The sequence below is a fragment of the Coturnix japonica genome, chromosome 3 (genome assembly GCF_001577835.2).
Source record: "Coturnix japonica isolate 7356 chromosome 3, Coturnix japonica 2.1, whole genome shotgun sequence".
Taxonomy (NCBI): domain Eukaryota; kingdom Metazoa; phylum Chordata; class Aves; order Galliformes; family Phasianidae; genus Coturnix; species Coturnix japonica.
The window spans coordinates 44,207,578-44,224,588 of NC_029518.1; the positions used below are offsets into that span (position 1 = coordinate 44,207,578).

The window sequence follows — 17,011 nt, forward strand, 5'->3', positions numbered from 1 at the left end:
AGTTAGTAAATAATAATTCTGCCTGCTTGAGACAATATATAGTCATCTGTCTATAATAACAACTTTTCCATTCAGCTACTTATTTTGATTGGATCCCATTTTTGTAGCATTAGAGAACAGATGTTCCTGGTGTAATCCGATAGTCATTTTTACCCTATTTTCTAATTTGTAGTCAAGGATAGATGATTTGATGAGACCAAGGCCTCTGTCAAACCTCCACCCTACTCTACCTCAAGCTGATCCCTTGACCTGAAAGAAGGAACAAACAGTTCTGCAGTAAAATTGTTTCATTTTGTGCTGTACCTTAGTTGCATTTAGATGAATACTAAGCACCAATAGGATCATTTTGGATAGTCTTTTTATCCTTGCTGAACTTTGTCTGTGGCTGGAAAATAATTTAATACCAGGCTTGAGTATATATTTGATACTTATTTTTAAGGAGAAAAAAGAAGGGAAAGAGTTTGTTGGCATTAACAAATAATGATACACTGAAAACTTTTGTAGAAAGAATTGAAGCACAGAACATAATAAAGAAGGAAGTGAAGATCTGAAAGACAAAGATCTGAAAAGGAGCTGGTGTCAAAATTAATCGATGATAATAGAAGAATTTGTCATGAAAAAAAGTGTTTTTGCGTGTATTAGTGTACAAACAATTAGGGAGTAGATTTAGGGATTGATTTATCCCTGGTGTACACTTAAATTAGTATTTTTTGCCTCTAATTTATGTTGTATTTCCTTTCTAACCTGCCCCAAATCTTGGTAAGTGTCTAAAAAAGCTCTGTGGATAGACCTTTTTCATTCTATAAACCTATAATCACAAACACACAGATCACATGACAGTTCTCAAACTAAGAACAAGGAATTCAAGTGACTTTTTCATATTTATCTACTCCTTTCCTTTCCTTTTTTTTTTTTTTTTTTTTTTGTGGTTGCTTTGATTGTTAATTTAAAAAAAATTATTCTATAGATGTTTTCATTTTATGCAAATATTTTGTAATATTTTGAAGAACTTGTGTATAAATGTGAGTGTGCTGTGAATTTTTAGCATTATTAACATCTTTTTGATAGATAATGACAGTAAGACTACTAAATACTCAGTGAATCATATGATAATGTATTACGGGCAGTTTATAATGCCTGTTGTAATTGTGTCCTTATTTTCCATCTGGTTTTACAGGGCACAATGACTACATGTGTCCTGCCACTAACCAGTGTACTATTGACAAGAACAGAAGAAAGAGCTGCCAGGCCTGCCGACTAAGAAAATGCTATGAAGTGGGAATGATGAAAGGTGGTATGTACACTGCAGTCAACAAATCCTCAGCATTGGTGTCTGCCTTCCTGTCTTTTAACTTCATTGGACGGATGATACAGTTCCTAAGCAGGATTTTATTTCATTTTTTTTTCTGAGCTGAAGTGTATTAAATCAAAGAACATCTAAATGAAAAATAAAAGCATCTAAAATCCTATGTTTTTATTCTCAGACAAATTTACATCAAAATTTATAGAAACTTGGACTTTGAGACTTTGGACCTATGACTCTTTTGTTAATATTTTTAATGCATGATTTTTGGGGTCTCTGCTGGTAGAAGCCAGATTGTTATGAATGAAACGTCACTCAAGATTTTGTAGCATTTTGCACTTCAGTGTGAAAATCACTGGTAATCTTAGATCAGTCTATATTTGTTAAACAGTAACAATAACAAAACAAAACCTGTGAGTACTCAATACTTATTCATTCAGTTCTGGAAAAGAAAGTTAGTTCCTTTATTCCAGTACCATCCACATACTACTGTGAATTTCAACAAAACTGACAGTCTCACTTTTGTGCAAACTGGACTAGATGCCAATTCATTGGAAGACAGATATGTACTAATGATGTCAGAGATGAAGAGTTAGTCAATGAATGCCTATGCTGAATTGGTATGTTACTGAATTATTTTATACATATATTCAGTCATAAGATGTTGGAGGCAAAATTAGAAATAACTGACAATGCAGAATAATTGCCATAGTGTGTTCCTAGATGGAAGAGTTCTTTTTGTAAAATATTTTTTGATACATCATGATACCTGCTTTTCTCCTCTGTGTTACAGTAATGTGTATTTCATAGAATCATAGAATCATTAAGGTTGGAAAAGACCTCTAAGATCATCTAGTCCAACTGTTCACCTACTTCCAATATTGCCTACTAAACCACGTCCCCAGGTATTACATCCACCCTTTCCTTAAACACCATCAGGCACGGTGACTTCACCACCTCCCTGGGCAGCCTTTTCTATTGCCTCACCATTCTTTTGGAGAAGAAATTCGTCCTAGTATCTAATCTGAACCTTTTCTAGTGCAACTTGACACTGTTCCTTGTCCTATCACTAGTTCCCTAGGACAAGTGGCTGACCCCCAACTTGCCAGTGTCCCTCGAGGGAGTTGTAGAGGGCAATAAGGTCTCCACTGAACCTCATTTTCCCAAGCCTAAACAATCCCAGTTCCCTCAGCTGCAATATTTGACAATTTGACAACTGACAATATTTGTCAAAAGCAGAGGGAAGTCAAGTCCCAGAGAATCAATATTTCACATGAACAGGAAATCATGGGAAACATTTGCTCTAAAATGGAAGAAGAGCTTGTAATAGACTATTAAAGATTCAGATTGCTTTTATTAATGAGGAGTATTCACTAGCTTTATCAAAATCTTTTTTAATGCAAAAAGTTTGCAAAGCAGTAAGTGTTCAGAAGAAAAAGGAATAGAACATATTTTACATGAAGAGGGAGCTAATTGTTAAATTAGAGTTTGGTCCTTTTATTTTTATTTTTATTTTTATTTTTATTTTTATTTTTATTTTTATTTTTATTTTTATTTTTATTTTTATTTTTATTTTTAATTTATTTATTTTTTTGGCATACCCAGTGTTTGCTTATTCCACAGTAAACAACACAACCATGTGGGAGCAAGAGAAAAGGGGAGTAAGAGAAAGGAGTACCTCTTCATGTCTATTCTTTACAGATCATATAGTGGTTTATAAATCCAGTCCCTGCAGTTGACTAAGACAGGTTTGGGAATCCTGGGAGAAAGATTAAATGGGAAAACATAAAGGTGTTGCTGTCCTTTAATGTTGCATATGCATTTTTCTCAAATCAAGAATTAGGAAAGAGCTGAGACTGATGTTATTACTCTGTGTGTTGTGATGTAGGCATTTGGAAGATGTTAAGTCTTTTTTTAATACTTGGCTGTAGCCATGTTTTTCATAAAGTTGTGTATCTGTAGTTTTTTGTTCCTTAATATCATGGTGAATACCTTTAAATGTCAAATTTATGCAATCACAATGACAGCTGTGGTCTGGAGAAATGGAGGTTTCAGACAAGGCAAACTAATATAAGAAAATGTAATGCATACATTTACCATGCAGCCTATTCCAGATAAATCATTAAAGTATGTTAAGATACATCATTATGTTTTATGATGATTCTGTTATGTCTTTCATTGGCATGCTTCCATCCATTTATGCTTATATGTATTTAGGTAATGACCCACTCTACCAGTCTGATGTTTTTCCTGTCTGTTCTGTGAGATATAGATTGTGATATTTTTGACTGTTCTGTATATATTTGTTTTCAATCTCTTAAAACAGACTATTTTTTCCAAGTTTTCTTTCTGAAATAGCTGTTCTGAAGTTTATGTTTTTTACAGTGATCACTTCAGTAAAGTCTTATGGACTTCATCTTTATCATTCCTTTTTACAGTAATGTAAGATTTCTATTAAACAAGCAAAAAAAACCCTCAAACAAACAAACAAACAAAAACAGCAAAACAAACCAGGAGGTAAACATAAAAGCAAACAACTAAACTTGCGTGCTGCAAACAAGGAGAATAGACATGTAAATTTTGCCTGCTCCTATAGAACCACAGATAATACACTGAAGTTTACCACTGGTTCATAGGTGATAGTTTAAGAATATGTATTTTATGAAACCTGCAAAAAGATTCTTGAAATCCTTGATACAGGTGACAGATTTGGCATGCTTGGAGATGAAATGTTCAAGGCAGGTAAAGTTCTGCAGGGTAAAGTAAAGCATTCAGTATTCTGCTGCAGGAGACAGAAATTCTTACCTCCAGTTAGTTCTTGATAATGGTCATATTTCTCTCACAGGAAGATAAAAGTTAAGTGCTTATTTTTAGTATGCCATCTGGTTAACTTCTAAACTGTTAACTTTTAAATGCTTTTTGTTGTTGTTGTTTTGATTTGTTTTCCCAGCGGAGCTGTCTCAAGCTTTTTTGTTGTGAAAGATCTCTTGCAACTCTTATTTAAACATTTCTGAATTATACAGCATTCCTTAAAAAACTTAGTTATCTTGGTAGAATCTTTAAATTGAAATAATTTTATTTTGTTTGTATGAAAGAATTTGTCTTGTTGAAAAGGATTAGTTGGATTTCACGTTTGAATAAAAGAAGAGCACGTAATATATCACTTTTATATTTACCTCCACAATTGTTAGTTACATGGATTTTGCTATTGATTACAGCTTTTAGACACAGTTGAATACTTCTGTAGCGTTTCTTTTCTCTGAATGAATCTCAGTTTTCCTATTTCTCTGAGATTCCTTAGCTGACATTTCTTACTAGATCATGTTTTTATCTATTGTTTAACCTCTGAGCAATAGCTGATATTGAATAACAACAGCTATGAGGAAAACTAGGTAAATTATTGTTTTGTTGTTCCTGCTTAAACACAAGTTATTTAACTGTAGTTTCTGAGGTATTACTTCTGCAAAGTCACTTAATTAAATACAGTATTTAAGAAGTTTATGTATTTTATTTTTAACAGAGTAGACACCTTTGAAATATCTTTAGGCGTTCTTTCAAAAAAATTGGAGGCTTCAAGTGGCTCTTGAAGTCAACTGTAAGAACATTTATTTATGAGGTTGTGAGGAAAAATAATTTTTTCACACAGTTTTTCTTTAGTCTTTCAAAAACTTCTTCCAGTACTGCAGAGCTTTTTTCCTTTCCTCTTTCATTTGTGCTTCTTTCTGCATCAATTAGTGTGTTGCTTGGAGATACAATTACACTGATAGATATTCTCTGCTGATGTAGTTAGCATCTGAGTCAGGGATTATAGCTGCTAGATTTTGTCCAAGCTCTTTCTGAATAAGACTTTAAAATCATATGCTGCTACTTAGACTATGCACCTTCATGTTTGTATGTGAGGATAAAGTGTTCTCAAGAATAATCTTATCATGTGCTTCTTTCTTCTGGTTGGTAGCAAGAGGGAATAGCATTGACTTTTTAAATGATATTTATGAAGATTCTTTTGTTCTGTTTTGGGAAGCTGTATTCTAGCTAAATATTTCACAAAGCATGGGGTCCTGCATCACAATCTCAGATTCCAAATGGAGTTCTTACAGCAGTTGCTGTCTCAAAGCTTCAACTGTGTGTATGCTCCAGGTGATATCTGTTCCAATATACATCTCCATTTCTCCTCTTAATGTTTTAATGCTTTAAACTTGACTGCAAAGTTTCATTCTTGGAAACCAAAACCAATTTATTTTAATTTCTATTTATCAATTAAATATTTTATATTTGTTTATTATGATAAATGGATCTGGATTTCTAACTCTAAGAATGCTAAATTGTTCCTTTCCTATTATATATGACTGCAGACTTAACATCAAGTATCCTGTTGAATCAGAGCAACTTGGTGCTAATGGAATCAAAATTAACCACCATAAATGCTATATCCATTATGAAAAATCAGTTATTTCCTTGATAAGATATTTTTAGCCACTCTGAGACCCGCAGAATTTGTCAGCTGTCTGATGTCTTTCCAATCTTGAGTCATGTGAAATGTAGTGATTGAGGATTTGAGAGCTCGTGAGCTAGATCCATCTGGTGGTCATAGATATGATCTGAGGTGCTTTTTATCTTGGAATAGCCTGAATTAGATGTTGTAGAGAGAAGATTCTGAGTTCAGGAATGTCATTTCTGTGAACTGTGAAATTACTGTGTAGCTGAAGCCTATGTAGTGCAGTGGTCCTCCCAGAGATTATCTGGGAAGCTTTCAGAGATTGGTGTAGTGCAGCCCAGGAAAGAAAAGGTGGTTTTATGTATCAGTGTGCTATAACTACAAGCCAGATACTTGTGAAAAACTTTTACTTCTAGTCTCTGGAAAGAATAGACACATTCCTATTTTCAGGTTTTTTCTTACATTCTCTTGAACTTGTTACCTAGCTGTAATGATATGGGAATTCAGTCTGGAGAAATTCAGAGTGACAGTAGTATGTAAGATCAAAACAAACTTTTACTGAGAAAATAAAAAGCACTCGTCAAATTAACCATCTGCTCAGAGAAGAACGTTACCTTTTTTTTTTGTCTTTAAATGGAGAGAGCTATGCTTTCTTACTGAATACTATATTTCCTCATGTTAAAATCCTTTCTTTTCCCCCAGTAAATAAATAAAATATATAGAAAAGGCTAGAAAGTTAATAAAATAATTCTCAAGAGCAGAGGTAATCTATGTCTGATGCAACCACTGGAATGTTTCCAGGCTTTCTGGTTTTCCATGTAATTACCTCCTAATGAAATATTGTATCAAAAATAGAAATTAGTGAATGAAAGCAAATGGCTTAACAATGTGAAACTATTTTCGTTTGTCCAAAGAGAACCTTTTTGATATTTATTGGACATGCTGTTCTGTACTCAACCAAATAACTGCGTAGGTGCGGTTTGATAAATGTATGAGAAAATGTACAGTTTTAATATATAGTTGATGGACTGCAAGCGTGTACTCAAGCAGCATCTGAGGAAAAGTTTTGTGAGTTTAGAACAGCCTCTTGGAAAAGAAGATGAAGTTAAATCCTAGATTTTTAGTGAAACATGAACACTTTTGCAAATATGTTTTATCTTCTCATTCCAAGCTAGAAGGAATACCAGGAGGGATCTTTTTCAGCACAAAGCGGGTTAAACACTGCATTCAGAATAAATTGCTTAAGATTTTTTTCCAGTTAGGCCATGAAAATCTCCAAGGGCAGAGATTTTATAGTCCCATCTGACAACCTGTTTTGTGCTTGTTTATACTCCATAGCTATCCATTAGCTACCCATTCACCAGTACCTGAGGTGTTTTTCAGCAGAGCTCCACTTAATCCTTTTGTCCTCCAGCTTGTAATGGTAATGGGGGTTGCCTCGACCCAGATGCAAGATCTTGAATTTGGATTTGTTGAACTTCATGAGGTTCATGTTGGCCCACTGCTCAAGCCTGTCCAGGACCCTCTGGGTGGCATCCTGTCCCTCTGGTGTTCTGACCAAACCCCACAGCTTGGTGTCATCTGCAAATTTGCAGAGGGTGCACTTGGCCCTACTGTCAGTGTAATTGATTAAGATATTAAAGAGTATCAGACCCAGTGCTGATCCCTGGGGGACATCACTCATCAATCATGATTGATGTCTGGTATTCTGAAGGATTCACTGTGAACCCACGAATGTTTGTGGATTTGCTGTAAAGACTATATAGAAATGGGGCTGCTGCCATCCTTATTCTAGCCAAAACTTAGTATGATTTATGCAGGAGTGTCAGCACTGAAAGTGATTCATTTGAATGATGAATTAATTGAACTTCTGTTGCTTCTCTTGTACAACTCTTCTAGTACTCTTTAAAATGTGCTATGAAGAAAAAATGAATGCCAAAATACATATTAGGAAGTAGCATGTCTTGCACCTTTATCTCTAATTAGCAGATCATTAGTTCTCAAGCTGTGAATTATGAATAGTCATTAGAGACCATAAATTACATTTATCTGATTGCTGTCAGCATTTTTGGTCTCCAGGTCTTCTTTACATGAAAGACCACTTCTGTGATCTGCCTTGTAGCTGGTGGGACACTGGGGCAATGTGATGCTTAAACTGACTTGATCACTGGGCAAGGTCAGGCTGGAACATTCTCTTAGCAGCCTGAACTAGCTATAGATGTCTCTCTTCCATGCAGGGGAGTTGGAGCTTTAAGTGTTCTTTTCAAATGAAATATTTTTATGAGAAAACTGGTGGAGCAGTGGGCCCTGTACTCCCCACTGCTGCCTCTCTCTCCCTCTCTCTCTCTCTTTTAACAGTGGCAGCACTGATTGCAGAGAGAACAAGTTCTGGTCTGTAAAAGATTCAGATCCATTTTTGAAACAAACAAACAAAAAAAACAAAATTCTGTGATAGAATCATAGAATATCCCAAGTCATCCCAAGCTTGATTTGATATGTTGGCAACCAGTCTTTATGCCAGTTGTCTTTTTTTTTTCTTTCTTTTTTTCTTCCATGTATTGGATGATGCACTATCATCTGATATTATCCTTGTTCAACATAATTTAATGACAAAACAGAGGAACTACATTCAGGCCCAGTACTTTGTGAAGTAATCAAACAAGGATGTGTCTTAAATTGGTGAAGGCCTTTTAAAATCTTGGTGTCAGTGAATTGCCATGACAGTGAGAGGAAAAACAAATGTTGAGGTACACCAGATTCTGCTTAGCTCACTGTGGTAGAAACAGGAACTTAAGAACCTATCCAAGCCTACTTCCTGATTAATATTTGCCTACCTGTTTGCCATGTAGAGTGGCAAAACCTATTGCTTTGGAAGAATATGATGTTCAGTATCTCAGTCCAACTACAGCTTGTTGATGGAGCTTCAATAGTTCAATTTCTTTAAATGTATCAAAGCTTCACACTCAAATACTATCTCTATATACTAAATAAATGAACAGCTTAATTATAAGCATCATATCCAAAATAATTTGTACTGCTTCCACTATTAGCAACTGGAAAGACATATCATTTGGCATTTTTCTGTTAATCAGACACTGCCATTCTCCTCCACTTACTTTTTTTGTGGTTGTTAGCCTGTTGGTCTGATGAAAAATAATAATGCTCCATGACATATATCAACAATGATTTTAACTTCCATACCACCGTCTTGTGGTATTTTACAGGAAAATTTTGCATAATCTAAATTCTAGTTGAATTTAGGATCAGTTGCATTCAGTAACATTTAAGGGCTATCTCAGATTCTGCAATAAAATCTGTGCAATTTTATGGAAATTATTAAATAGCAAGGACATAACCAGTTATCAAGAATGACAGGAGAGTTTTTTAACTGTTTTGCTTCTGGCCCCTCCCCTCACTGTACTGGAAAAGCCAAGGATATAGCCCTGTCTGAGATGACAGGCTTTAGGAGATAGGACAGATGACACAGGGACAAAAACTAGGGACAAAACTAGTATTGCAAAAATTTAAAGTTTGCTATATTTTATACAACCCATATATGTTGAATTGCTATAATATGATAGCACTACTATATCAACACTAGGTATTGTTCTCGTATGGATATGGTAAGATCTCATTAGAGGCATTTAGGAAATTATCAAAGTCCTCAGCATTTACACCACTGCCACTGTTGTAAATGGTACATGGAGGACAGCGATGAAAGACCAAGAGCTTCAGAGTTCCTAAAAAGACCCAATAGTATTTTTCTAAAGGCAGACTATTAAATGTTATTAAATGCTGGGTTCTTTCAGTTAAGAAAAAAGAAAAGGAAAAAGAAAAAAAGAAATATTCTTAAGGATCAAAAGGAAAAATAAAAAAATACACTTATTCTCTTACCATGTGCTGTTATTATAAGAGGCAGCTCTACTACAGCAGCAAATACTTAAAGAACCTTCAGCAAAGTTAAATAACCTTTCAAAATGTGTAGTTCCTGTCTCATGTCAGGTTTAACAGAATTTGAAAATGCTATCAGGGCTTGTGGCTATTAGGCACTGTCACTTGAGACAGGTGTGTTTATAATTAGATATTCAATTCTATTTGATGTTCTTAGATTATTTCACTCAGTGTTTCTCATTCTCTTCATGGAGTTATTGCATTAGTAAGTAAGGGAATAGCTGCTGACATCATCTAGCTGGAATTATTCAAAGCATTTGGTGGATGGACTACTTATTGAGTGGATAAGAAATTGGCTCATTGGTCTCATATGAAGAGTTTTGGTCAACAATCTATGTCCACCGGTGAAAGTCATGATACTTTGATGATAGTACTAACAGCATTATTTATCGTCTTTGTCCTCAACATGCAGTGAGATGCTGGACACACTCAGCAAGTTTGTAGATGACAAGCCTCAGGAAGTCCAGGAACGCCAAGACTGGTACTGCACATCACACAGTGCAATCCTAAGCACAAAAACAGACTGAGCAATGAGTGAGTAGGGAGCAGCCCTGTGGAGAAAGACTTGGGGGCGCTGATGGATGAAAAGATAAGCATGAGCTGTCATTATGCACTTGCAGACCAGAAAACCAAGTATTTCCTTTCCTCAGATGCATTAAAGAAGTGTGGGCAGTGAGTCAAAGAAGGTAATTCTCTTTAACTCCACTCTTGTGAGATCCCACTGGTATTCCTGCATTTGGCTCTGAGGCCCCCAGTGTAAGGACATGGACCTGTTGAAGTGAATCTAGAGAATCAGGAAGATGATCAGAGGTCTGGGGCACCTCTTTTATGAAGAAAGGTTGAGGGAACTGGGGCTGTTGAGCTTGGAGAGGGTTCTGGAGAGAACTTATAAAAAGGTATTGCATTATCTAACAGGGACCTTCAAGAAAGCTGTAGAATGACTCTTTATCAGGGAGTATAGTCATAGAACAAAGTGTACTGGTTTTAAACTAAAAGAGAATAGATTTAGATTAGACATTACTAAGAAATTTTTCACTGTGATTGTAAAGAGGCCCAAGAGCAGATTACTCAGAGAAGCTATGAATGCCCCATAGCCATAGGTGTTCATGGCCAGGCTTGATGGGGCTTTGAGCAGTGTGATCTAGTAGGAGGCATTCCTGCTCATAGCTGGGGGGTCAGAACTAGGTGATCTTTAAGGTCCCTTCTACATCAAACCATTCTATGATTGTATAATTATGTGATTTGAAGTAATTTTCAACCCACCTGTATTTTTGGCACAATTTACGTTTCTGTTTGATATCCTAAAATAAATAGGATAATTATATGAATCAAAATTCAAAAGAAGAAATTTTTCAAACCTATAAAATTTGAATTTGGAAAATGGTGTTACTTTCCCGTGACCAAACAATATTTCTGCCGAGAGAGCCAAGTGGAAAAACAAAACAAAACAAAACCCCCTAAATATCAAAGCTTTAAAAAATCTCTTTGGAAAGACCATAATTCTGAGATATATTACACCATTAGGACCTGCACTGTAGTCATAGCTAAAGCAAGCCTCTGTCCATTATAAATTTATCATGAATGTAATTATATTCCTGACATCTACTTATGTGCAGCAGCTATCGAGGAGCTTCCTTAAGGCCTTAAAGAAACATTAAAAAAATACTGACTTCATCATGCCTAACAAGGTCTGTCTAAAAAGAAAAATATCTGTAAGAGGTCCTGAGGAGACAGCTACCTTGCATGCATGCATCTAAGACAATTTTTAGCTAACTGTAAAGCCAGTTACACTCTAATGACACTGAGGTTTACATCCATAAAGGCGCTGCTTATTCACACTGTTATTCTTTGCCAGTCTATTAATTTTGTGCCCTTCTATCAATGACAACAATGATATTAGTGTAAGACTGGGCACAGTTCCAGAGCTCCTCTGCAGCATTTTAGCAAATAAGTCCTGTATGAGGATACCTGAGACTGGACTTTTGATTTCTAGTCTCTTCAACTGTCAGTTTCAGATTCCCCTACTCTCCATATGCACCTTTTCTGGCATAGAAAAATCTAGAATTTCTTCCTCTGTGAATACTGATGTGATTACATAGCTTCTCTGCTGTAGCTGCTCTGTTCTGCATGCTCCTCTAATACTCTGGTCATCAACTGGACATGGACTCTGGCTTTCTGAAGTATGCCTCTGTAGTCATTATCTCTTTTACATTATAATATATGATTAATCTTTTCTTCTCAGAAAGGATTAGTTTTCGCAAATGCTGGACAAACCTTCTCCCTGGCAGCCTGCAATTCTGAAGAGGCAGATTAGTCTCAAAGAGACAGAGAATTGCTTCAAAGAAAAGATGATTCCTTGCAACTTTGAAATGCTCTTTTGATAGTCTGCTAGTCTAGTATAGCTGCTTGCTACAGCAGACTGTAAGGACAAAAGTACAGGTTAGTAATGCTTCAAGGCCATGTGTGTATCAAGAAGTGGCTCTTATAATTTGTAGGCCAGTAATGAAGAGCAGAAATTTGGACAAAGAGCCTCAGATTTAAAGGTTGCTCCAGACTGGTTGTTAGGTGGTAAACCTAGGTCTTGCAGTCTTTTCCTGTGCACAAAGCTCTCTTTTCCCATCATGTTCCCAGAAACCATGTTCTTAACCTGTGCCTCTTAGGAGCCACAGCTGCTGTGTTGTCCCTTTCCACAAAAGGGAAAGCCTGCATTTACCAAGAAGCCTTAAATGAAGAGGAATACTCTAAAGCTAAAAACTCATTTCTGAGCAGAAAGTTTTTAAATAGGAGCTTCTTCCCTCTGTTAAAAATTATTTATTTTGCTGGTTAGCTCCAGTCAGACATGAAACAGCACTGATATGAATGAGAGGTTATTGCTTATATGCTTGTTGCCTAGAAACAGAGCTCAGGTTCTCCATGTCTGGCACTCAACCTGCCTTTACATTTTGACTTGTCAAGTTTCCAAATCTACTATGTTGCCATTACTTTCAGTGCTCAAATTGCAAACTGAATGTCTGTCAAGTACGAAGTGGGAGTTAATTTGTAGAAAACTGACTATTGCGAAGATTCTCAGGGTGCTGAATACATACCATTAATGGTACAGCTCAAAGTTATGTGAGAATGAATTTTTAAGTAGTACTTGAATTCTGATGCCCATGGCTGGAACAGTTACCAGTGCCATTATTACTGCCTCAAGTAATGGAAAGATAGTGAACTGGTTAAAGTGTGATTCCACAATCCCTATGCAATTTTGTTGCTAATCTACTGAATTCCAGGAGTATGTAAATGCTCTAAAGTTTTGCAACCTATCTTCTTATCTTAGAGGGCTGACTGAATTTAGAGGTGAAGCTTAGGAAATTTTTCTTTGAAAATATTCATTGTTTAAATTTCAATAGCTTCTGCAAGATACACAATACTTCTGTTTTTGATAGAATATTGTTTCTCATGCTTCTCATAATCTGCCAGTTCTAGTTCCTGTATTGTCTGAACTGTGGAATCAAAATTACTGCATTCATATATTTTTTTAAAGAGCATGTGGAATCATGGCACTTTTGATAATTAAGCAAGCTGGAAGGAATTGTCTTTTTACTTTGAATTAGTGACTGTGCACTATTATTACATTTTTGTATAGGCATAAAATTTGATTAAGCTGGAGGAGATTTGGAAGCACTTCTATTTTTCAGAGAGATACGTGCTTCTATTTGGTCTGAGAAAATGAATAACGGGATTCCTATTTTATGTAACTATCTAGGGATTTAGCATTAATTTCTATAAATCTCTAACTAGTGTGATGCTTATACAGATTCAACAACCTTCCTGTCTATGATTGTAAAAGCTGCTGATGTGATGAAGAGCGAATGCATACTCTCCCTTAGTTCTATTTCAGATCTGATCTCTAAAAGTATAATGTTACAATGTAGGCTTTTTTTTTTTTTTTTTTTTTTTAAATTCCTGAAATAAAAACATAAAAATAAATTTGGGCAGAGCATTTCTTCCAAATTCAGAATGTTATGTTCAGCTTCACTCAGTCCATCCCTCTTTTCAGGGTGACAAGAAGCCAGTGCAGATGAATTAAAAATAAAACTATTCTGTCACAGAATCACAGAATGACCTGGGTTGGAAGGGACCTCAAGGATCATGTAGTTCCAACCCCCCTGCCTGGCAGGGCCACCAAACATACACATTTACTAGATCAGGTTGCCCAGGGCCCTGTCCAACCTGGTCTTGAACACCTCCAAGGACGGGGCCCTTCGGAATCTGGTTTACTTGTAAGGGAATAAGCATGCTTACATTTGTTAAATCCACATTTTACTTAACAAGGCAAGTCTGGAGTAAGTTTTATGTAAAAAGCAAACAAACAAAAAATACTCCTACATAGAGATTTTATGGCACAGACAATTGAGGCAAAGGTGCTGTATTTGTTTATATTAACCTTTGATGGATTCTTCTTTCCCATAAATTTGATCTGTACCTCTCAAATGCCTTTGAACACTCTTTAAAGTATTTACAAGTTCAGCTTTATTTCAGCGAGACATGAAAAAGAACCTCTTGTTGACTGTCCTGAACCTTTTGTGAGATGTTTTCCTTTGATACTGTCTTGAATTAAAGAAGAGTGAGTGTTGGTATTTTATTCATCTTGCTACTCCCGATCTGTAAACTTGTACCTGACTTGCAAGACAAGCAGTCCTAATCAATTTAGCTGTTTCTCACAGCAAGTTCATTTCTCTGTTCAGATCATCTTACACGTCTCTCACTTATTAAATCTTTTCCAGTTATTTTATATGTTTTGTATAATTTTTAGAATGGGAAGAACAGAACTGCATGTTCATTATGGTGTGCCTCATGGGTTAATATAATCTGATTTATGTAGATGCTTTGTTCTCTCTTCCTCTCTTGGTAACTTCTTGCATTTTATTTACTTTCTAAACTAACTTATCTGATGCTTTTATAGCATTATTATAACCCCAAGATAATGTTTCTGAATTATGTCCATTCTAAGGCCATCTATTTTTGTGTATGTTGCACAGTAGAGACTCCAAGAATACTTTTAACTCTTCAAAGGGAAATGGTTGCATGAGCAGCTGTAGAATTTGGAATGTGGGAAAGTTAGCAAATGTTTAGTGTGTATGAACCATGTGGTTTTTGTTACATGATTATTTATTTGTGTTTCAAAGGGTAATTTTAATTCAAAAACATTACAGTGAAATAAAGCATACTTCCAAATATATTTGTTGCAGAAGAGCATGCATAATACTGAGTAGTCCGTGAATACTGAGTAGTCTGATGAAGCAAGCTATCAATGAGACTAACTCCAGGATGGCATTGTTCCAAAATAAGCCTTTTATTTTTTTCCTAATAGCAAGAATCTCCCTCATCTTCTAAACAGAAATAATTTAGTGGTAGTAGGTATTACTGAATGAAAAATGAGAACAGGAATGCACTTCAGACTTTTGGCTTACAGCTAGTTTAACTAATGGGAAAATGTAGAGAGGTTAAGTAGTAAGGGTGATGAAAGATTTATGGAACTTGCTGTATATGGAAAGATTTATAGATAGATTCAGAAGGCCTGCTAGGTCTTGAAAGAATTAGACTTAAAGAGATTAATTTTCAAGTACAAATTCATTTAACATATCACATATCATGAAAGAGGCATACTGATCTATAGATGCTGTCTTTACCATTGGAAGAGGGCACCTGCTGGTAGGATCTAAAAGCCATTAATCCGAAGAAGAAATTATATGAAGAAATACTGGATTTGAGAAACAAACAAACAAACAAACAAAAAATTGGAAGCCTAATAGATTATATAGTTTGTGGTGTGAAAAAAAGCTGATTAAAGATTGTCTTTTCTCCCCCCCCACCCACCAGAAAGATCCATGTTCATTTATTTTAAGGGCCAGTAGATTTCAAAGTTTTCCTCCCCTCCCCTTCTCTTCCCCTTCCCTCCCCTCCTCTTTTCCTTCTCTTCCATTCACTTCCCTTCCCTTCACATCCCTTCCCTTCTCTCAAAATAGCTGTGCCTCCTCCACTCAGAGCTAGCATTTATTCTCCCTTTATGATTGGAGTACACTTGGACTTTATCATTACAATTTGTTCATGACCTTTCCACAAAGGAGATTTTATTCTACTGTAAGGGCTTAGTGTTGTTGTTTTAATTAGTATGGCAGACTTGATAACTTCCAAAGGTCCAGGGTCATTCGGAACTAAGCACATTGCAGAAATGTGCAATAATGACAAAGATAATTTCTGTTCCAGTTGTTACTGACTTTTGACAGTAGGTCACCCACACTAGATTTGAGGCAGAAATTATCTTCCCTTTTTTTTCTGTTTATCTGGTTGTACAACAATCCTTAATGCTGTATAAGGCCATCTTATGATGGTATCTTTTCTGTGTGTTTCTTACCTAACTAGGAAGATCACACACTCCATAGTAATGGTTTGGTGTTTAGTTAGAATTGGGAAAGTTGAGGAAAGATTTTTTTTTGAGAGTTGTTACTGCTATACATGTAGCCTGCTCAGGTCATGAAGCTGCTATTGATCAATTGTTGGATAGTTACATACTAGAGGTTAGGACATGACATTAAGGTTTGTGCTGTAAAAAATATTTATTTATTTCCAGTTACTGCCTTTTGTCACTATTTCTGATACTATACTTTTAAAAATACTTTTTCTCTCCAACTGCTCATGTAAGATTCTACATATAGGAAGAATCCTTGACAATAAACCAGGAGTAAATGCTCCACTGGCCTATGAACAGCAGCTCCTGGTTGGCTGAGGCCAAATTTATGTAATGCCTGTGTTCAAGGAAAGGAGTTCATTATATTCTTGTATGTCTCTAGGAATCCGGAAAGACCGCAGAGGCGGGCGAATGATGAAACAGAAACGTCAAAGAGAGGAGCAGGAGTCCAGGAACGGGGAGGCTTCTTCTACAGAGCTGCGAGCTCCCACCCTTTGGACAAGTCCACTAGTGGTTAAACATAACAAGAAGAACAGTCCAGCCCTGTCTCTGACAGCAGAACAGATGGTCAGTGCCTTGCTGGAAGCTGAGCCACCCATAGTTTACTCTGAATATGACCCCAATAGACCATTCAACGAAGCATCTATGATGACCCTGTTGACCAACCTTGCAGACAGAGAATTAGTGCACATGATCAACTGGGCAAAGAGAGTTCCAGGTAAGGAAAGAAAGCCCCAGCAGACTACAAAAAGCTCAACATGAAAAAAATCTGAGAAGCCCTTCAATATATAAAACAAGTACATTAATTCTGTCTTACTTGCACTATTAAATATTATACAATTTTGGGAATAGGAAGTGTTTTCCAATT

The 17,011-nt window shown here is 36.0% G+C and overlaps 1 protein-coding gene across 7 annotated transcripts in view; it reads left to right on the top strand.

The window, feature by feature from the left end:
* Positions 1-17,011, top strand: part of ESR1 (estrogen receptor 1) — a 173,998-nt gene that overhangs the window by 106,380 nt on the left and 50,607 nt on the right. For all 7 annotated transcript variants that reach the window (XM_032443211.1, XM_032443212.1, XM_015858163.2 and 4 more), the window contains 2 exon segments: positions 1,178-1,294; positions 16,526-16,861. In XM_032443211.1, the coding sequence (XP_032299102.1) occupies positions 1,178-1,294; positions 16,526-16,861 (453 nt within the window).